Source organism: Ochotona princeps, chromosome 33 (assembly GCF_030435755.1).
Source record: "Ochotona princeps isolate mOchPri1 chromosome 33, mOchPri1.hap1, whole genome shotgun sequence".
Taxonomy (NCBI): domain Eukaryota; kingdom Metazoa; phylum Chordata; class Mammalia; order Lagomorpha; family Ochotonidae; genus Ochotona; species Ochotona princeps.
The window spans coordinates 4,839,877-4,860,017 of record NC_080864.1 but is presented as its reverse complement, the minus strand read 5'-3'; the positions used below and the strand labels follow the sequence as shown (position 1 = coordinate 4,860,017).

Below are 20,141 nucleotides of genomic sequence, written 5' to 3'. Positions count from 1 at the left end.
CGGCCGGTGACCCTGCCCTGCCTCCCCGGGCCACCCTCACAGGGGCAGCATGTGACCCAAGACTCCCGGGCGCCTGCTGGGGCATCGGTTCCCCTGTCCGTCTAATGTGTCTGGGTGGGTCAAATGGCAGGGAGGCCACCATGGGTTGGGAGCAGACCCATGAGGACATGAGGACCGCTCACCCACTGAATGCGTCTGGACAGGGTGGGAGGTGAACTCGGCCTGGGCACCAGGTGAGTCCGCGGATGGTCAGGGTCAGCTGGGGCCAGCAGCAAGGGACTTGTGTCCAGCCAGGCTAGGGCAGCAGGTCAGACCGAGGGCAGTCAGGGCCGGCCCAGGGAACCAGGTGAGGTTGCAGGTGGCCAGGGCCGGCCGGGGCCAGAAGCGAGGGACGTGGGTCAAGGCAGGCCTCGCTGAGACTCCCCTGCAGGAGTGGGCAGGACGCGGCACAACACTGGGGCCTTGGGGTGCACACGCAGAGCTTTACTGGGGAGTGAAGAGGCACCTGTCCTCCCCGGCCTTCGGTCCCCCTACAGCTTCTTGTTGCGGCTCAGCCTGTTGTGCCTCCAAATGTTGTGCTTTCGCAGCAGCCTCCAGTACTCGCGGCTCTCAGGGTCCAGCTCCTCCAGCTTCTTGGGGGGCCCCACATTCATCTCGAAGAGCCTGGCGGGGTGCAGGTGGGGCTCAGAGCTGCAGGGTGACCCCAGGCGCCACCCCATCTCTCCTTCCTGCCTCCCAGGTCTACCTGCTATCTTGGAAGGCACTCCCGCCCACACTGGTCCTGGTCCCCATCCCTCCCTGGTCCCCAACCCTCACTGAGGGACCCCATCCCCTCCCAGGGGGTCCCACCACCCACAGTGTTCACTCACCATGCTGGGTACTCGGCGTCCGGCCTCAGGGCCACGTCGGGGCCTTCCTTGTAGATGTTGACACCCATGGCGTGGGTGGTGAGTCGCACGGGGTCAGTGCACACCTCTGGGTCCTTAAGGGCCTCGCCTATGGCACCACCTTTGCTGCCCTTGGTGACTGGGGAGACAGGGGTGTGGTGGCTGGTGTTAACTGGGGCTGGACCTTGCACCCACCTGCAGGCCCACCCATCCCCACTGGGGCTCACCCATCCCCACCGGGCAGCAGGCACCCACCCACAGGCCCACCCGACCACACTGAGTAGCAGGCATCCACCCACAGGCTCACCGCATGGACACGGTCAGCGGGTCCTTGTCCCACCCAGGGTCAGCGGGTCCATGTCCCCCACCCAGGGTGAGAGGGTCCCGTGTCCCCCACCCAGGGTCAGTGGGTCCCGTGTCCCCCACCCAGGGTGAGAGGGTCCCGTGTCCCCCACCCAGGGTCAGCAGGTGCCCGGGCTCACCGGGGCCAGCCCTGGGCGGGAGGCGGGGCCAGGACTCTGACACCTGTCACTCAGGCTGCCTGGTCTGGCGGACTGCGCCTGCGCACAGAGCCTCCGGGGGCGGGACCAGAACTCACATCTGTCACTCAGGATGCCTAGTATCGAGGACTGCGCCTGCGCAGTGGCCTGCCCTCCGCCTGAGTGGTGCCACGTGACTCCGGGACGCGGCGCCTGCGCACTAGTCCCGTCCCCGAGAACCCGCCGTCCCCATCTTGGTCCCGGGCTAGCCCCGCTCACCCGGTTTCTTGGCGTAACCGCGCGCCGACGACGACGCGGGCGCGACGCCAACTCGGGGCGCCCAGACGCCCCAGCCGGCGCAGGCCCGGGCGGCCCCGACGAGGCTCCTGGCCGCCATGACGTCTGCACATGTGTATGTCTGCGCTTACGTCACTGGCCCGCAGCTGTGTGGGAGTTGTAGGCCGCCTGGTGCTTTCTGGGAAATGTAGTCCTCGCTGCGTTCCTGCTGTGACTCGTCTGAACCGGCTACCCCGGGGCGCGCCATCTTTTCTCCCTGACCGGAAGTCCGCCTGCCGCGGCAGCTGGTTGTCCCTCGGGAGCGTTTCCCAACTGTGTTTGACCCTCTGCCCTCCCCTGTGGTAATGACACAGCCATGGCACACAGGCCGGCGAAGACCAACCCCATGTCACCACTAAATCTGAGGGCCAGCCCGATCTCCCACTGCCGGATTAGAACCCGCGACGCCACGCACTTGAGAGAACTACATTTCCCAGCAGGCACCGCGGGTCGCGCATGCTCGTTGAGCCGGGTTCTGCCAGGACGGAGGAGCCGGCCAGCTGGGGCTTGACGGACCGGGTGTCCGCGCCGGCTCGGGGCGCACAGGGTCGAAGCAGGGCCGGCCGGGGCCGCGGAGTGACGGACGTGAGTGTCCCCGAGCGCGGCGTGGACGTGGGAGGCATGGGAGGTCCTGGGGGGGTCCGCGCTGCGCGGGGCTGGGAGCCTGGACCGGGGTGGACGGGGCGCTGGGCGGGGCCGCGGTGCACGTCACGGGGAGCACCGGGAGGCCGGGGTGGGGGCTCGGGCCTGCTGACCCTGCCCACTGACCCCGGGTGGGAGACATGAACCCACTGACCCTGCCCACTGACCCCGGGTGGGAGACATGAACCCGCTGACACTGCCCACTGACCCCGGGTGGGAGACATGGACCCGCTGACCCTGCCCACTGACCCTGTGTGGGGGGGGGCAAGAACTCACTTACCCTCTATTGGGGACACGGAGCTACTGACCCTGGCTGGCGTGACACACGACCCGCTGACCTGGGTGGGGGATGCGGGACCCACTGACCCTGGGTGGGGGCACGGACCTGCTGACCCTGGGTAGGGGGCACGGACCCGCTGACCCTACCCACTGACCCTTTGTGGGGGGCACGGACCTGCTGACCCCGGGTGGCGTGACACAGGACCCCCTGACCCTGGGTGGCTTGACACGGCACTTGCTGACTGTGTCTGTAGGCTGACCAGTACAAGGGTGTGCCCCAACCCACTTGGCCCCTGCACTCTCTCTCTGTCTCATGAAGATGCCAGCATGAGCCCAGGCTCCAGCCATGGACTTCCTGACGACCCCGCCGCCCGCTGCTGGGCCTCCGGCCATGGACCTGGAGGAACCCACGGATGCCCCTGTGTCCTGCAACAACCTCGCCCCCGCAGGCCAATGGGACCCAGAGCCGGGTGGCCCAGGGCACATGGAGCTAGACGGGCCAGGCCTGCGAGACCTGGTGCGGCACTTTGAGGCACTGCCGGGGAACCTGGGGGACCTTGCCCCAGACGGAGCGCCCTGCCCCCTGCATGTGGCCACAGGCCTGGGCCAGGCATCCCAGGGGCCCGCAGATGCCCACGGGCTGCTATCAGCCGAGGCGGGCCGGGACAACCTGCTGAGCCTGCTGCGATGTGACAGTGCGCCTTCCCTGCCCGGCGCCCAGGGCCTTCCGGAGCCCCCGTTGTACCTGCTGCAGCCCCCCGAGGACCCACCCGAGGAGCCCATCCCGCTGGAGTGGACGGTGGGAGCCTCTGTGGAGGGGGATGGCAGCCGGAGTTCCAGTAGCTCCCCGGAGCCCTGGCTGGAGACGGCGCCCCTGGTGGGGCCAGAGGAGCCGCGGGCTGGCACCCAGGTAGGGCCCGTCTTGCCGTGCGGTCCTCACTGCCCCAGAATTGAGTGGGGGCCGCTCAGTGCCTGGTTTCTTTTGTCCTCTTGCAGAGCCCTGAGGCCCTGGCCTCGTGCCCTGCCCTGTCCCATGGTGAGTGTCCCTGCCACCCTGGGGTGCTGGGGGTCCTACGGCTGCAGTGCCTGCCCGTCCCGGACACCAGGAGTTCCCGAGGCCACATTGCCTGCCCGTGTGGACGTGGGCAAGAGACAGCCCTCCTTGCTGGGGGGAGACAAAAGCCAGCCTGCAGAATGTTCTAAAGCGAATGGGGTGCCATCGTCTGTTTGAGTTCCAGTCGCGCCCCCCTGCTACCACACATGCTTCACTGCCCACATGGCCAAAGCAGTCGGAGCCGGGCCAGGCTACAGCCAGGAGCCCATCCCAGTCTCCCCGATGGGTTCAGGGGCCTGTGCACGTGGGCTGTCCCAGAGTCTTTCAACCCCAGCTATGCTGTGACCACAAAGTGTTATAGTGTAGCTGGGTGCAGTCCTGGAACCGGGCAGCACTGGCCAGGGTGAACATTTTCCCATGGAGTGTCCCACTTGGAACCAAAGAGCTGGAACATTCTGTCTGATTCTGGCTGGCTTGGGAGTCCTGGAACATTGGAGCTCCGAGCTGGGCTGAGGGGGAGGAGGGTGCTCCTGCAGCCATTAGGACTCCAGGTCCAATACCAGATGGGCAGTGTGGCCCCGTGGGCCACTGGGACCCCTGAGAGTCTTCAATGCCAGGGACATCTGGGGGCCTGGAACTCTGGCCCAGCAGTCCTAGCTGAGAATTCTAGAACATGGGGCAGCTGGCCATCCACGGGGGTTGCTACGGCTCCACACGGTTGTGGTTTGGGATGGGAGCCGGGCTGGGAGATCCCACCCTGGGATGGGAGATGCGTGGGCACGCAGCCACCCATGTGGAGCTGGCCGGTTGCCCTGACCCTCTGCTCACTGCCACTCCCAGTGCCCGGGCCCTGCGACCACGAGGACCTCCTGGACGGCGTCCTGTTCGGGGCCAAGTACCTAGGCTCCACCCAGCTGCTGTCGGAGCGGAACCCGCCCCCCAGCACCCGCATGGCACAGGCCCAGGAAGCCGTGGACCGCGTCAAGGTGAGGCTGGGCTGCACCTGCTGGGGGCGGGACTTCGGAGGGTGGGTGGGGCCAGCGGCACCCTCACCTCTGCCCCCTGTGCTCCTCAGGCGCCCGATGGGGAGACGCAGCCCATGACCCCGGTGGACCTCTTCGTGTCCACCAAGAGGATCAAAGTCTTGATGGCTGATGCTCAGGTACCAACCACGGCATGGGGGGCGGTGGGGGCAGCTTGGGGTCCCCGGGGACAGCAGGGGGTGGCGCGAGTGGTGTGATGTCCCTGAGGCTCCCCGCAGCCCCCCGCCCTCTCCCACCCGCAGGAGGCCTTGATGGACCACGCCCTGCAGACCATCTCCTACATAGCCGACATCGGCCCGGTACTCGTGCTGATGGCGCGGCGGCGGCTGGCCCGGGGCGCCAGGCCGCAGGAGCGGGAACGCCGCCTCTATAAGATGCTGTGCCACGTGTTCCACGCGGAGGACGTGAGTGGGGGGTGCTTCCCAGCAGGGTCCACCCAGGGCTCCAGGGGGCAGGCGTGGGACGAGGTTGCTCCCACACTGCCCGCAGGCCCAGCTCATTGCACAGGCCATCGGCCAGGCCTTCGCCGTGGCCTACAGCCAGTTCCTGCGGGAGAACGGCATTGACCCCAGCCAGGTGGGCTCCCGGCCCCGGGCCACCAGCCCCGGCCACTTGCACAATGGGGATCTGGACCATTTCTCCAACAGCGAGAACTGCCGGGAGGTGAGCGGGCTGCCACGGAGTGGGCTGGGGGTGGGGGAGGAGGGGTGGACAGCCCTCAGCTCTGGATCCCCGGATCCCCGGCAGGTGCACATTGAGAAGCGGCGGGGCGAGGGCCTGGGCGTGGCCCTGGTGGAATCCGGCTGGGGCTCGCTGCTGCCCACGGCGGTCATCGCCAACCTGCTGCATGGTGGGCCGGCTGAGCGCTGTGGGGAGCTCAGCATTGGGGACCGGGTCACCGCCATTAATGGGGCCAGCCTGGTGGGGCTACCGCTGGCCGCCTGCCAGGCTGCCATCCGTGTGAGTACCCATGGGGAGGGGAGGCGACCCTGCCTCCCCGTTAGCCCGTCTGCCCCTGGGTGAACGGGAGTGTGGGGTGCTGTCTCCTGCGGAGCCAGGCCGCCATCCGCATAAGTGCCTGTGGGATGTGGGGTGCTGCCACTGGCCAAGCTGGCTCAAAGCTGGCTCGCGGCCTGCAGGAGGTGAAGTCGCACACAGCGGTCACCCTGAGCATTGTGCACTGCCCGCCCGTGACCACGGCCATCATCCGGCGGCCCCACTCGCGGGAGCAGCTGGGCTTCTGTGTGGAAGATGGCATTGTGAGTGTGGCGGGATGAGGGGGCAAGGGGACAGGTGCCTCCAGCCCGGCCCCCTTCAGCTTCACGCCCTGGCCTGGGCTCCACCCCCAGATCTCGCAGCCTCCTCCGCCTCACCTCCATGCCCCATCCTGGGGTCCCCCACAGATCTGCAGCCTTCTCCGCGGGGGCATCGCTGAACGCGGGGGTGTACGCGTAGGGCACCGTATCATCGAGATCAATGGACAGAGTGTGGTGGCCACGCCCCACACCCGCATCGTGGAACTGCTCACCGAGGCCCACGACGAGGTGTGCATGCGCGGGCGGGCGCGGGTGGGCAGACGGGGGCACCCCCAGCCCGGAGCCAGGCCCTGAGCTCCGCCTCCCCGCCTCCCAGGTTCATATCAGGACCATGCCAGCCGCCACCTACCGCCTGCTCACGGGCCAGGAGCAGCCAGTGTACCTGTGATGGCCGCCCCCTGCCCACCTGAAGTGCCTTGCCCGCCCCTGCCCACCTGAGTGCCTTGCCCGCCCCTCCTCGGCTGGCCGGGGCCCCAGAGGAATCCTGGCCCTAATTATTTTCTGATATAAAAATCCCAAAAGCTCATCGGTCTCGCGGCTGTTCCTCTGGAAACTGCTAGAAGCCAGTACTGCGAAAATACTTTATGCCAGGTCGGGAGGGGGTGGGGTGAGAGAGGAGGAGACGGGGTCACAGGTCGGTGGCCGGGCCCCAGCTGTAGGCTTCATCTGAGGAGGACTCGGCGTCCCTCGCGTGCGTGAACTTCCTCCTCAGGGCCTCCCGCTCATAGGTCCTGGGGCCAGGGAGTGGGATAGCAGCTGAGCAGGGAGGCCAGGGGCTGAAGCCCCCGCTATCTCAGGCCTGCTGGGCACTCCGGGTCCAAGCCCCAGGCCGAACATCCCTCCTCTGGGAAGTCTTCCCAGCCATGCCCAGGTCCCGGCTGCTTGGCTCTGGGCACACGGTTGTTCTAGAAACTTCCATACCCCTGTTCAGGTTCCCGCCCACCCCACCCCCAGGGGAAGGGCCTGGTCCCACCTCATGCTGTCCTGTCTCCTCTGGCCTTGAGCGTGGCGTCCGTCCACCTGCAGCAGAGAAGGGGCTGAGGCCCACCCGCCACTCACCCAGCACTACCTGCTCAGGCTGCCTGAGCCCAGAGATCTCCCACCTGCTGGTTCACTCCCTGAATGCATACAGCAGCCAGGGCTGGGCCAGGCCGCAGTGCGCGGCTCCAACAGGCTCCGGTGTCCAGATGGTCCGTGAGCAGGGAGCTGGGTCACAGGCAGAGACCCCCAGAACTCCCATCTGGTCCATGCATATACCCCATGGCCAGGACCTCCCCCAGCTCACCTGGGCCTCCTCAGGAGCTGGAGTTCTCTCATGCCTTGGGCTCTGAGGTTCATCTACCAGGTGCACAGGCTCCGAGGAGCGGGCCAGGGCCGGAGCCGGGGGCCCCTTGGCATCTACGCCCTCGCCGTCCGTGTAGCCTTCGCCATCCGTGTAGCCTTCACCATCCGTGTAACCCTCACCATCCGTGTAGCCGCCGCCCTCGCCGTCCGTCTCATAGTCGCTGTTGACCCGACTGTCACAGCTAAGGTCAGCCGAGCTGTCGGCCAGGCCGCGGCGGGGCAAGTCGAGGTTCTCCTCCGAGGTGTCCAGCTACAGGACAGGCAGACGGGCAAGACTTCCAGCCCAGCCCCGCGCCTGGCCACAAGATGCCATCCGCCCACATACACCCCTGACCCAAGGATGAGCCCTGGACTGCAGCCCTAGGAGCAGACCTGAGCCCCGCAGCCCCTCCTGCACCCAAGCCCGGTACCTGGTCCTCAGCCGTCCAGATGGGCCGTGCCTGCTGCTCCCGGATGACCGCCTGCAACTCCTGGAACCAGCTCTGACTGGTGCCCAGCAGGGGGATGGTGGCTGCGGGCAGGCAGGGAGCGGCAGTGAGCCCAGGCCCGTGCTGGCCGCCTCCCCCGATGCCCCATGCCAGCCTACCCGTGAACAGGTGGCTCTGATGTTTGCGCAGCTTCTGGGCCTGCCCGTAGAGGCGGCGGCTGCTGCGGCGGGAGGCAGGCGCCAGCCACTCCCGCAGGGACTTGAGGGCTGCGCGGCTCTCGGGGGCGCAGAAGACCACGATGGGATAGTACTGCACGTAGTTGAGGCGCTCGATGGCCGAGGGCGTCACGTCCAGCAGCGCGTGCTTGTCCTGGGGCGGGATACGCAGAGGAGTCCGGAGTCTGAGCAGACCCCCGCTGCCCGCACCCGTCACCTGGGATGGTTGCGCTCATACCTGCCACCGTCCCACATTCGCCTCCTGTCCACACCTACCACTGACCCACACCTGCCGCAGGTCCACCTCTGCCACCCGCCACCCACCCACACCTGCCACCTGCAGGGGAGGGAGCCCAGGCAGGGCCCTGCTCACCTTCTCGGCGATGACCCGCACGGCGTCCAGCTTGATGACTTTGGATGGACTGTCCGGCTTCAGCACGCTCTCTGTAGGTGGGGGGATGGTGGAAGAACTGGCAATGGTAGAAGGGCAGCTCTGACCCCGCATACCCTCCCACCCACTCCACTGCTGCCCTGTCTGTCAGCAATGTGACACTCTAGGGTCCCTCCATGCGGGTGCCATAGCCTTGCTCATGCTCCTGGAAGGGGTACAGTGCAGTGTCGGGGTGGCCCACACTGCCTGGCCATGGTGGGAACCCCCAGGCGGCTTCGCCTCAGCGGACACGAGTGTGTCCACGGGAAACCCAGTTCCCAGTCTGTGACCCACCCACAGGTGCAAGCTCACCCTTCTCTGCCACCTCACCAAGATGGCCCCCAGCAGGCACCGGGGCTGTGATGGAGACCCACACACACCTCTGGGAGGGGGCTGGGGCAGGAGGGGGGGGTCTGTTTGTCCCCACGCAGGGAGATTTCCTACCTGCAATTTCAAACTGGTCCGGCATCTCAGCCACGAGTTTGTGCATCGCAATGTCCGTCACAGGCCCCAGAATCACCACCGGGCGCTTGAAGCTGGCTGGGGGGAGGGTGGCAGAGGAATAACCCAGCTCAGGACCCCCACCAGGTCCCCCTTCCCGCTTCCACTACAGTGACTAACCCCAGAGTGTCCATGGCAGCCCAGCGAGACTACAACTCCCAGCCGACTTTGCGGTGCGCGGTGCCCAAGTGACCAGGCGCATGGCCGGCCTCGCGTTGCCTCTGCCCCTCTGACTAACTCAACGACAAGCAGAGAAACGAGCTCGGGCCGCACCTTCCCGCAGCACCACTCGCTCGTAGGGCGGGTAGTGGCCCTGCTTGGTCAGCGCGGACAGGTCCTCGCGGCTCCTCTGGGTGGCCCGCTTGGCCCCGCGGCGCAGACCACGCAGCCGCCAGAACTCGGCCCGGGCGTTGGAGCCGCCGGCTGAGCCGGGCGCGGCCCCCACGGCGCGCTGGGCGGCCTCCAGGCTGGCCAGCTGCTCGGCCCTGGGCGGAAAGAGGGGGACAGGGACAGCTGAAGACCTGGGCATCAGGAATCCACCGGCCCACGGAAGCTTGGCCATGCCTGCGCCCCGGGGGCACAGAGGGATCAGGGTCCTGAGGGTGACCCCGGGGGCAAAGGGCGCTCAGGGTCCTGAGGGTGACCCCGGAGCAAAGGGGGGCTCAGGGACCCACAGAGAGATGGGCAAGGGTCCTGAGTGTCACCCCCGGGGGCACAGGGACTCAGGGACCAGCATGGACACAGGAGAGGGTCCACCATTCCTGGGGACAGGAGCCCAAGGAGGCACCACCTCTGGCAGCTGGGAAGGGAAGGCGGGAACCCCAGGAGGCCCTTGCCCGGCAAGGACTGTGTGGTCACCAGGAGGAGAGCCGTGTAAGGGCCCCCACCCGTGGGTGTGGCTAAGCAGTGAGGGCACAGGTGGCCCTAGGGGCGACCCCTACCTGCTCTGGTTGGGGATGACGCCGCGTTCCTGCTCACGGAGGTCACGTCCCATGCGCGCCGCCAGCCAGTAGCCCCCTCGGCTGTGTCCGGCGGCCGGGTAGAGCGTGTCCACCACGTGGAAGACGTCCCCACGTGTGAAGCCCAGGCCAGACGGCGGGTTCGGCTCCAGCTCAAAGTGCGTGCGGATGTAGAAGGAGTCGCCCACGCGCGACTGCAGCATCTTCCGAAAGACTGGAGTGTTGGGGTAAGGGGCAGCAGGGTGAGCCTCTGGGAGGCCACTGCACTTCCACACACACTGCAGCCCTCCCCAGCGGGCGGGGGGGGGAGAGTGCACACACGGGGTGTCAGCCCAGGGGACGCGGGGAAGGGCCCGGCCCCATGCGGGTCCAGCTCAGGGGACACGGGAAGGGCCCGGCCGCACACGCACACACTCACTGTCTTGCTTTCGCTGCGTCACCAGCTCCATCTCCTTGCCCGGGGGAAGCCCCAACAGGAACTGCACGGCCTCCTCCCGTGTCAGGTTTCGGAAGGGTAGCTCATTCACCTGCCGGGGGTCAAATGAGTCCTGCAATGGCCAGCTGCCCAGCCGGGGCTGCCGGGGTCAGCGCCAAGTGCCAGGCAGATGTGTGCAGGTGCTCAGGCTTAGGGGGGACGCCCGCCTTCCCTGCCTGGTACAAGACCCAGCCTTGCTGCCATCTCCCAACACCCTATCCATGGGCCTAGGGGTGGCAGGGGATGCCCCAGGTCCTGGGGCCCTGCACCCACGAGGGAGACCCTGGATGGAGCTCCTGGCTCTGGCCTGGCGCAGCCCTGGCTGCTGTGGGCATCTGGGGAGTGAACCAGCAGTAGTTAGGACATCTCTCTTTCAACTTGCATTCAAAAAAAAATAAAATAAACAGAAAAAATCCGCTATCCCTTGGGGCCTGGTCAGTCCCTTGCGGTGATATGTAGGGAGGACCGCCCACCCCCCCAGTCACCTGCAGGATCTGATCGCCTTCCTGGATGCCCTGGCCATCTGCCGGGCTGCCCGCCTGTACCCCGGACACAAAGATGCCCACGTCATTGCCCCCGGCCAGCTTCAGCCCGATGCTCGTGCCCTTGGGAAAGCGGACGACCCGTGTGTCTGGGCTGTACCTGCCGTGGGGCATGGAGAGGGACAACGGAGTCAGGCCTGGAGTGGGAGACATGTTGCTGCGTGGGCCGCCCAGAAAGGCTGGGAGTGTGCGCACCCGCGGTCAAGTGTGCTCTCCTCACTGTCCACGCTCTGTCTGCTGGGCACCCTGTAGAGGTCATAGCCGCCGTGCTCGGGCGAATCTGCAAGGGGCCAGCAGGGCGGTGGTTTCTCGGGGGTGTCCTGTCCCTTCCTGTCCCCTCAGCAATGTCCTCCCTGCCCCCACAAATGCTTAGATGGACCTCAACCTGCCCTGCCAGACACAATCTTGCTCTCCAGCCCCCTCACCTGGCAATGCCCACCCCAACCCTCTACCCATGGCCCTGCCTGGCGACCCCTGCCCTCCACCCCAGCTCTGCCCACCTCCCTGGCCATCCGCCACTGGCCCTGCCTGGCAACCCTGGCTCTGCTCCCCCTCCCCAGCTCTCTGACTGTGTCCCTGCCCAGGGACCCCCGGCCCCGCTCACCTGCTCCTGTCCCAGTCACTGACCGTTCCCGCTGTCGCCGCGGAGGTGCCCGACGCTCCCTGGTAGAGACGGATTAACAAGAGGGGATGATCTTTAAAGACACTGTATTCGAAAGGAAACACAAAAATCTTCCATCTGCCAGTTCACTCCCCCTAGAGCCCCATCAGTCAGGCGGGGGGAGCCAGGCGCTCCATCCAGGACTGCGTGAACACAGCGGGGAGCAGGGCTGGAATCCAGGCCCTCGATGTGGGCTGTGGGCATCTCCTCCACTTGGGCTTGTGTCAGTACAGGTGGGATCCCTTAGCAGCATGCCGCATCCTACGCTAAGTGACCTCATCTTATGGGGTGCAGGATCCACGTGTGGCTAACCATGGTGGCTGTTTTGTCCAAAAGCTACAGAGGAGCTGCTGTTGTGATGTGGTGGCTGGTTCCAGTCCCGGCTGCCCCACTTCCCATCCAGCCCTCTACCAACACACCCCGAAAGCAGCAAGGGCTCCCGTGCCTACAGGGGTCCCAGATGGCGCTCCTGGCTCCCGGCCCAGCTCTGCATGGATTGGAGCCAGCAAGCCAGCCGCAGCAGGGCACAGGGAGACGGCCACACGCCAGGATCTGACCTTGGGTGGACTCGGTGCCTCCAGGGCTGACCCAGCGCCAGCCAGGTGTGTCCTGCTATGGTGGCGCCAACCGGCCAGGCCAGGGCTCGGGTCCAGGACTGGGTGTGGCTGCCCAGGCACAGGGGTGTGGCTCTGGCTTGACTGGGAGAGCCACAGAGGCCGGGGCTGGGGTGCCACGCTGACCCCCCCCCACGGCGTTTGTGGCTCTGGCTTGGCTGGGGGAGTTGCAGAAGCCACACCAGGGTGGGGGGGTCAAGCTACGTCCCCTCCCCCTCCTGCCCATGGTGGGGGGCCATACCGAGGGGAGCCGGCCGAACTGGCATCTGAGCTCCTATGTCCATGCTGGGGTGGCGGTGGGACGTGGGAAGGCGGCGCCTGCGACAGCTCCGAACCGAGTTCTGAGATGTCTGTGTGGGAAGAGGGGATGTCTCATCAGTCGACTGGGCCCATGGCCTGGTCAGGAACATGGGGGTGTGGGGGTGGTCTCTGGTCTGGCCCCTCACCCTCCAGAAGGGAGTTTTCACTCTCATGGTCGCTGATGGCCGGCGGGAGGTTGACCAGGAACTGCCGCCGGTCCCGCAGCACCACCAGTGTCAACCTGCCCTCCGACTTCTCGATCAGGCGCCGTGTATCGTCCAGTGACAGGTTCTGGCTGGATACCCCGTTGATCTGGGGGGACCCGGGAGTGAGGGGGCAGAGAGTGCGTGAGGGGAACTTGGCAACTCACACCCCCAGCCTGCCGGAAAGAGACACTTCCTGGGGGAGCACATCGGGGTCCCCCCCTACCCCAGAGGCGCCTCAGGAGTCAGCTGGCAGCTCCCTCTAGCAGCCGCGGTGGTCCCCCCGAATGCACGGGAGGAGGGGGTGACCAGCTGTGCCCCAGGAGGCACGGGATGCAGACGCTGGCAGCTGGGGATGTGGGTGGGGGCAAGTGGCAGGGCCATAGGGCTGCCAGCTCCAGTGGGGCCAACCAGCATCGCTGTGGGCCCCGGTCTGGGTGCCTACACTCACAGCTCACCTGCAAGATGAGGTCGCCCTCCTGGAGCTCTTGGCTGCGCGCGGCCAGGCCCGATTCTGTGATGTGCTTGATGAAGATCTGACTGCCTAACTGGACCCCGAACTCTGAGGGGTTGAGGGGGGGACACTGAGGCAGTGTTCACGTCTCCCAACACCCCATGACATCACATGCCCCCCCTGCCCGGGTTGCAATGTCAATAGTTCAGTGCAGTGGGGGAGGGGAGAGGTGGAGGTGGTGACGGGTCCCCCGTGGCCCTCCCTGCCCCTGCCCCAGGTCTCCAACAGTGCTCCGCCCTCACCTTCATCTTCCTTCCGCCTCACCAGCACCGATGTCACGGGCCGTGTGACCACATCCTGCCGGGGCAGCCGCTTGAAGCCGGACACCAGGGCCAGCCCGTTGGCCTCGGAGTCGGCACCGGGGCTCCTGCGCCCGTGACTGCCAGCCCGGCTGCGGCGGCCGGCCCGTGGCCGTCGGGACCGCCCACCACTCCAGGAACGCCCCGAGCCGCTGGAGGAGTCGCCCTCGTAGCCTTGGCCGTGGTCTGCCTCCTCCAACCGCTGCCCATCCTCTTCATCCGAGTCCAGGTGCCCGGAGCCCAAGGGGCCGGCCTTGGTGGCGGGTAAGTACACTCTCCGTGGCCGCTTCACCGTCTGTGGGGGGAAGTAGAGTCAGTAGTGGAAGGCCCTGCGTGGTCCTGGGCAGGTCCCTGTGTGGTCCCAGACCTGCTGCCTGGGGGCGCCCATGGCCAGTTCAGCACCACCCCCGTGTGGTCCCAGACCTGTACCCTCCCCCGCGCCCCTCACCACGTTGGCCATCTTGGCACAGGTTCTCAGGATCTGAATGGCGAAGGTGGATGGGACATTCTCCATGGAGACGCCATTCACCATGACGAGGTGGTCGCCGGTCCTGCCGGAGGAGGGCGGGGTTCTGATGACTGGGTGATGTCTGGTCTAAGTGACCCCGCAGGGGGGACACGGGGACATGGACTGTTGTTTTATTCACTGTTAGTAAGTTCTGGAGCCAGTGCCATCGCACAGTGGGTTAAGCTGCCATAAGCAGTGCCAGCATCCCCTATGGACACCTGTTCAAGTCCCGGCTGCTGCACTTCCCATCCAGCTCCCTGCTCATGTGCCAAGCAAGGCAGTGGAGGATGGCCCCAGTGCTGGGGCCCTGCACCCAAGTGGGAGACCTGAATGGAGCTGTTGGCTTTGGCTGGTGTAGGCACTTGCGGGGCAGAACCTGGTGGTTGGGTCTGAGGAGCTCAGCAGTGTCACCCGACAGCCCCACGGGGCCCAAAGTCAATTTACCCACTCTTGGGGCATTCTGGGAAAGGTGGACCAGGAAGTGCCCTGGGGGAGCTGGGCTGGTCCCTGGCCAAAGCCTTGCGAGTGTTGACCGAGCAGGCAGGCGCCAGGCAGCGGCCATGGCCCGCCCCAAGCCCTCCTCCCAGGCCCGCTGCCCAGAACTCACTGTAGCCGGCCCTCGGCCGGGCCTCCAGGCACCACGTCGGACACCACCACGGAGCCGCCGCCGGGCCGGTCGCGGCCTCCTCCGGACAGGGCAACGCCAAAACCTCGGCGGGGGTCCTGCGGGAGCAGCAGGCGGGAGAGCTGGGCCATCCCCGCTCTGGACAGGGGCTGACCCCCACGCCTGCAGGAGGGGGTGCCTCACCTTGTAGATGGTGGCCGTGTGCTGTTCCCAGATGGTCATCTCCTCCATGCTGGCCACCTGCGGGGGACACAGGGCAGGTGGGCACAAGGCCACACAGTCCAGCTGGATCCTCCCTTGACCCAAGCCCCCGGGTCACCCCCAGACTCGCCCAGGGTGGAGTTAGTGGGGAGACTCAGGGGATGCCCCTGAGTGGGGTGCCTTGCTGTGTCACAGACCCGGGGAGGGTCCGTGCTGTCTCCCTCTCCCCTCAGCGTCCACGCCTGGCCCTCCTTGCTCCTGCTCCCCGGGCCCCCTGCACATCCCACGGCCATTACTGTAGCGGGGGAGTGCCTGGAGCCCCTGAGGCAGCCACTGGGGCCCCCAAGGTTGCAGGCTCAAAGCTGCCCAGGGATTGAGGGTTTGTGTGTGGGGTGGGGATGAGCTCTCTAGCCCACATGGCCCCTGGAATTGTGCTTCCAGGGACCACGGGAGGACTTGGCGCCCTGGGAACCAGGCCCTGGCGGGTGGAGGGGTGGCGCAGGTGGCCTGGGCTTGTCCCAGCTTGCGTGGCCTCTGTTCCACCGAGCTCCCCCACCCCCACCCCCGCCTTGCTGCTGCCCATCGTCAGCAACTGTGAAAACAACCAGGTTCTGTCCAGTCGCCTCAGATATACGTTGCACCTGCCACCCACACCCCAGGCAGGGGACCAAGCGGCCCCATCATCGCCTTCCCCCTGCACATCCCCAGGCCGCTGTGTAGCGAGCCCACCCCCTGGCCTGGAAGGCTCAGCGAGGTCCCCACAGCCCCCAGTAGGGAGGCGTGGCCCTCACAGCACCAAGCACGGGGCAGAACAAAGGACATTGGGACAGGTGCGTGTTGGTCCCGCCCTCAGCCATGTGAGCCCAAGGGGCGTGGTCTCCATCCCCTCCCCTCAGGCACCTGCAGGACACAAACACCCAAGTATGGGGATGCCTTCCCAGGCACGTACCTGGGGACAATTATCTGAGAGGGAGGCAGGGACGGGGATTCTGGGAGCTGCCCCTGGGGTGGAGAATCAGGAACCACTGCCCACCCTGCCTGGCTGTCTCGGTCCACCCTGGGGGCATTCCATGCAGTGGGGAGAACCCCCCCACCCCAGCCAGCCACTGCGCTCCTGAGGAAAGCTGAACCCCGGGCCAGGCCAGCTTCCGCAGCCTCGTGACCCTGTACATAGCAGGCACCTGATAAATGGGTTCCAGCCCGCACGGGAGTCGCATCCGGAACCCACCATGAAGGACGCACGGGGTGCCCCATTGAAAGGACGCTGGCCCATTTCACAGGTGGGCAGAGGAAGGGAGAGGCCCAGAACCATGTGGTCAGAATTTGAACCCAGGTCTGCCCAGCAGTGGGGGGAGCGGGCAACCAGGCAGGGGTGGGGTGGTCAAGGGGTGCTTAGGATTCAGCCCTAGGTGGTGAAGGGGCAACCTCCATTTCCCCATGGGGTCTGCAGGGTGCTGGGAGGTGGGGACAGCCTGTCCCCGCACCACAGCCCGGCGCAGTCCCCGCCCACCACGGCCCTCACGGGCTACTTGCCTGGAATCTCACAGCCATGGTGCACCCCCGAGACTCTCCCACAAGCCCCTGCCCGAGGGGGGGGTTGAAATCAGTCAACCGGCCCCCACCCCAGGGGGAGGAGTGGGTCTGGCAGGGTGTGGGTGCCACTCTCGCCTTCTCTCCCGGGCGGCACCTGCTCCTCTTCCTCCTCCGGGATTCCGCGGGCCCCGCCTCCACGGGCAGCCACGCCTCCGGGAAGCCAGGGGCCTCAGCACCCACCGAGGGATCCTGGCCCCCGGGGGCAGAATGTCCTGGCCCTGACTGGACTGGGCTGCAAGGAAGACCTGGCTGGGAAGCCGTCCACCTTGGGAGCAGAGCCTACGACTTGCGTTGGCCCTCTGTGAAATGGGCACTTTGTGAGGGCCTCCTTGGATGAGGCCGGTACCCTGTGGGGTCCTCCCCTCTTGCCCTTTCCCAGCCTGTCCCCCAGGCCTGGTGGGGGGGGCACTCAGGTGGCCTTCTCCCTGCCCAGCTGGATTCCCCAGGTGGGCTGGGCCAGCGCCTCCAGCTGGGAAACACCTGTGTGTGTGGGGGGGAGGTGGAGCTGGCAGAGGTGACCCCACCCACTCATTCCAACAACAACCAGCCCCACCCCAAGCCAGGGTTGAAAGGGTGACCCCAGGTGACAACACCCCTTCCCAGCCCTGTCCAGTGGTGACCAGGCAGTCAGGGACAGGAAACCCTAAGGCACGCGGCGGGGGTTGGTCAGGAACAGCTTCCAATAGGAGAGGGGCAGGGCAGCTGGGGCTTAGCAGGTGAGTTAACAGTCCACCCAAGTGGCAGCCCCAGCACCTGGAACCCTGTACCCATGTGGGAGACCCGGATGGGGTCCCTAACGCCTGGCTCTGGGCTGGATGAGTTACCCAGCACCTGCTGGCCCAGAGACCAGCTTCTTCTAGCCTGAACGTGCAGCACCCCAAAGGGGGCAGGGCTGGTGGGGGTGCAAGCCCTTGGGGTCAGGCAGGGTTGGGGGGAGGCCGTGGTACCCTCCCTGGAGGAGTGGATGCCTTGTCCGCCTGGATGGGTGACGGGTGGGACCGGAAACCCAAGCGTGGTGAGGAGGGGACAAGGTCAGGGACTTTGGCTGCAAATCCACTGTGTACTCCTCCGGGCAGCGGTGAGCAAGGACCCCAGGCCGCAAAGCCACCAGGGTTGCGGTGGGGGGCAGCGAAATAGAAACTTTTAGAAGCCCAGCGTCTTGGAGGGGAATCCAGAAATAGGGCGTGCCCAGTGCCAATTCCTGATCTGGCACCTGCTGCTTCTGTTTTCCTGTTTGTAATGCGGGGACACCCCTCTCCCCACCGCTCTGGCGTGGATATGCCGGCTCTAGGGGACCCCTGTCTGTGCCCCTGAGGCCTGGGTTAGGACCGCAGGCTGCACACCCCACGGAGGCCAGCCTCTCCTACCCCGCCAGTCCCAGCGGCTCCACTTCCCACCTAGTTCCCTGCTCAGGCGCTCCAGGGAGGCAGCCGGTGAGGACCCAGGACCTCTCGTGTGGGAGCTTGGTCAGACTAGGGTACGGTTGTGGGTGCAGGCCCCAGGCACCTGCCCCTGGCTGAGCCATGTGAGAGGCTTCACCCCATCCCCTTGTCCCCCACCACCTGCCTCGGCTCCCACCTCTGGCCCCTCATGGTATGCATTCCCAGCACTGGCCACAAGCGGGCGTGCGTGAGCACCTGCCCGCTCCTCGTCCTGCCTCCTAGGGCTCCCACCTCCCTGAGAACTGAAGCCCCCCTACCTAGGCCCACCTACCACCTCTCGGCCTCCCTTCCTTCCCTCCCTCCTGGCACTCCAGGCTCGGCCCTTCGAGCACCTGCCCGGCCTTGCAGGACCACCCTGTCAGCCAGTGCCAGGGTCCATCGCCATCACAGGATACCCGGGACGCTGGTCGATCCACTCACCCTGGCTGGTGTCTCGGCTTCCTTGCAATTGCATACAGTAAGTGATCAATGAGTGCCCGTTCACTCCCCAGCAGCTGTGGCCTCGCCTCCCGCCCACCTGTGTGGGTTCCAAAGGGTAAGGCCCCGCCCTGGGCAAACACCTCTCCCTGCTTGCCCCACCAGGCCCTGGCTCGGCCGAAACCCTGAACCCAGTTCCGTTTAGTGGACTTTCCCTTTGTTGCTGGGCGCCCGGAGGTGTGGAGCCCCGGGGCCCGGGGCGTGGGTTGTGGGGGTTCCGACCTCCGAAGTCCGCTGCCCTACGCTGGGCCCAGGGCGGCTGGAGGCGCCCAGGCTGGCCCCAGGTTCCTCAGGTGTCATCAGACACTGTCTGGGTCCTGCCCCTCTGGGCACGAATGACCCAGAAAAAAAAAAAATAAAGGAAAAAAGCTGAAGCCACCCGTCTGTGGGCCCTCTGGGGCTGGCATGCCCCGATGTCCCCAAGGCCAGCCGGCCTCCCCTCTTCATCCAGTCCTGGCCCAGCTTGCGTCTCCAGGCTGCACCGGTTTGTTCCGAGACCTGACCGAGGTAAGGGAGAGGATCCCGCCCCGGGGCGGCTGCAGCCAGGTCAGGCGGGGCAGGCCTGAATCTGGAACCCAGGAGGCTGTCCGCCCAACTGCCTGCCTGCCCACCCGTATGCCTGCCCCCTGTCTCCCCTGTCCTCCCGCTCCACCTGCCCACCTGCCCCCTGTCCTACCTGTCCCCTGCCCCCTGTCCCATCTGCCCTCTTGTCCCATCTGTCCTCTGTCCCACCTGCTCCCTGTCCCACCTGCTCCCTGTCCCACCTGCCCTCTATCCCACCTGCCCCCCATCCCAACTGTGCCCTGTCCCACCTGCCCCCATCCCCTGTCCCGCCTGCATCCCTGCTCCCCACTCTAGGAGCAGCCCTTCCGGCCCCTGCAGCCCTGCTGCCCCAGAGCCAACAATGCCTGCTTTCACCGTCCGGCCGGGCACTCTGGGCAGCATGCCAGTGGTGCTAGCTGCCAGTCAGATAATCCCTCGGAAAGTGTGCCGATGCCCGCCGGGGAGCTGGGCTTCCTGCTTCCCAATGGTGTGGTGGTGGGGGCAGGGGCAGAACCCTGGGTTGGGAAGCCCCCCAACCATGGTTGGGATGAGGTTGTTGTGGCTGGCAGGCATCGGGGGGCTGCTGGCAGGCATGGGGGCTTGCCTGTCCCCTTGGGGATGGGGTGGCCTCTGGGCAGATGGGAAGAGCCAAAGCCTGGGTGCTCACCTGGCCTGGGTGGCGGGTGGCTGGGAGGGGGCTGGCCGCCGCGGTCACCTCCTACTCCGGGCGGCTCCTTGCTGGTGGTGGTGGCAGCTGGCAGGGTCTGTGCCCGTGGCCAGCACAGGGGGCCCGTGGCTGGCGGGGGCCGGCAGGGCAGGGCTGGTGGCAGTGTTGCAAGGTGTATTCAAGTGGGCGGTGCCGCGCTTAACCCCTGCCGGCCCGGCGCTCCACGCCCCTGATGCTACCCAGCAGAGCCTGGCACAGACGGCCCCCTGCTCCCCTCACATCCCCTGAGCCGGGAACATCTCGTACTTTCTCTGGTTTTGCACCTCCTCAGTGTTGGGGGACAGGGTGGGCGCCCGAGCACACTCTGGGATGTAGCAGCTACTGGCCACCCACATGGGAGCCCCGGAGGAGCGGCTGGCTGCATTGGCCATTTAGCTGGAAGCTGCCGTGCCCCAGCTCTGCCGTTCAAGCCAGACACGCCTTGGGAAGGTATTGGACACATGCGGGCCGGTGGCCTGCATGGCGGGGAGCTGGGAGCCCTCATCTGAACATGTGCTGATGGGG

At 66.5% G+C, this 20,141-nt stretch overlaps 3 protein-coding genes across 5 annotated transcripts; 1 reads left to right on the top strand and 2 right to left on the bottom strand.

Annotated features, from left to right (window-relative positions):
* Positions 1-468: 468 nt before the first annotated feature.
* On the bottom strand, positions 469-1,798 carry MRPL54 (mitochondrial ribosomal protein L54). Its single transcript, XM_004595949.3, has 3 exons — positions 1,646-1,798; positions 870-1,026; positions 469-663 (listed from the first exon to the last, which is right to left on the bottom strand). The coding sequence occupies exons 1-3, from the start codon at positions 1,761-1,763 to the stop codon at positions 531-533; spliced, it is 408 nt and encodes a 135-aa protein (XP_004596006.1). The 5' UTR covers positions 1,764-1,798; the 3' UTR covers positions 469-530.
* A 231-nt stretch (positions 1,799-2,029) lies between these two features.
* On the top strand, positions 2,030-6,562 carry APBA3 (amyloid beta precursor protein binding family A member 3). The gene is made up of 11 exons (XM_058657962.1): positions 2,030-2,287; positions 2,943-3,533; positions 3,620-3,659; positions 4,518-4,663; positions 4,753-4,839; positions 4,963-5,124; positions 5,210-5,383; positions 5,468-5,680; positions 5,860-5,979; positions 6,124-6,264; positions 6,353-6,562. The coding sequence occupies exons 2-11, from the start codon at positions 2,970-2,972 to the stop codon at positions 6,422-6,424; spliced, it is 1,719 nt and encodes a 572-aa protein (XP_058513945.1). The 5' UTR covers positions 2,030-2,287; positions 2,943-2,969; the 3' UTR covers positions 6,425-6,562.
* Positions 6,563-6,603: 41 nt separating this feature from the next.
* TJP3 (tight junction protein 3) lies at positions 6,604-19,805 on the bottom strand. 3 transcript variants are annotated; one of them, XM_058657951.1, is made up of 22 exons: positions 19,578-19,805; positions 14,838-14,894; positions 14,637-14,752; positions 13,970-14,072; positions 13,465-13,816; positions 13,167-13,270; positions 12,652-12,817; positions 12,447-12,555; positions 11,535-11,593; positions 11,126-11,210; positions 10,874-11,030; positions 10,332-10,440; positions 9,896-10,127; positions 9,228-9,439; positions 8,898-8,993; positions 8,397-8,467; positions 7,967-8,177; positions 7,791-7,891; positions 7,513-7,630; positions 7,322-7,476; positions 7,010-7,056; positions 6,604-6,767 (listed from the first exon to the last, which is right to left on the bottom strand). In XM_058657951.1, exons 2-22 carry the CDS (start codon positions 14,883-14,885, stop codon positions 6,665-6,667), a joined length of 2,754 nt encoding a protein of 917 aa, XP_058513934.1. In that variant the 5' UTR covers positions 14,886-14,894; positions 19,578-19,805; the 3' UTR covers positions 6,604-6,664. The 3 variants fall into 3 exon arrangements, with proteins under 3 accessions (XP_058513934.1, XP_058513932.1, XP_058513933.1); XM_058657949.1 differs by having other exon boundaries at positions 7,322-7,630; positions 19,578-19,797; XM_058657950.1 differs by lacking the exon at positions 19,578-19,805 and adding an exon at positions 18,311-18,368 and having other exon boundaries at positions 7,322-7,630.
* Positions 19,806-20,141: the final 336 nt, after the last annotated feature.

What these genes read in the sequence shown, in the direction of transcription:
- APBA3 (XM_058657962.1), top strand. Translation starts at nt 2,970, where the DNA reads ATGGACTTCCTGACGACCCCGCCGCCCGCTGCTGGGCCTCCGGCCATG. An exon ending in AAGCCGTGGACCGCGTCAAG is followed by an intron (nt 4,664 to 4,752) that starts GTGAGGCTGGGC and finishes TGTGCTCCTCAG; the next exon opens with GCGCCCGATGGGGAGACGCA. An exon ending in TCTTGATGGCTGATGCTCAG is followed by an intron (nt 4,840 to 4,962) that starts GTACCAACCACG and finishes TCCCACCCGCAG; the next exon opens with GAGGCCTTGATGGACCACGC.
- MRPL54 (XM_004595949.3), bottom strand. Translation starts at nt 1,763, where the DNA reads ATGGCGGCCAGGAGCCTCGTCGGGGCCGCCCGGGCCTGCGCCGGCTGG. An exon ending in CGGTTACGCCAAGAAACCGG is followed by an intron (nt 1,027 to 1,645) that starts GTGAGCGGGGCT and finishes CTGTCTCCCCAG; the next exon opens with TCACCAAGGGCAGCAAAGGT. An exon ending in GACGCCGAGTACCCAGCATG is followed by an intron (nt 664 to 869) that starts GTGAGTGAACAC and finishes GCACCCCGCCAG; the next exon opens with GCTCTTCGAGATGAATGTGG.
- TJP3 (XM_058657949.1), bottom strand. Translation starts at nt 14,885, where the DNA reads ATGGAGGAGATGACCATCTGGGAACAGCACACGGCCACCATCTACAAG. An exon ending in GAGGCGGAAGGAAGATGAAG is followed by an intron (nt 13,271 to 13,464) that starts GTGAGGGCGGAG and finishes TCAACCCCTCAG; the next exon opens with AGTTCGGGGTCCAGTTAGGC. An exon ending in TGCGGGTCATCGCCGAGAAG is followed by an intron (nt 8,178 to 8,396) that starts GTGAGCAGGGCC and finishes ATCCCGCCCCAG; the next exon opens with GACAAGCACGCGCTGCTGGA.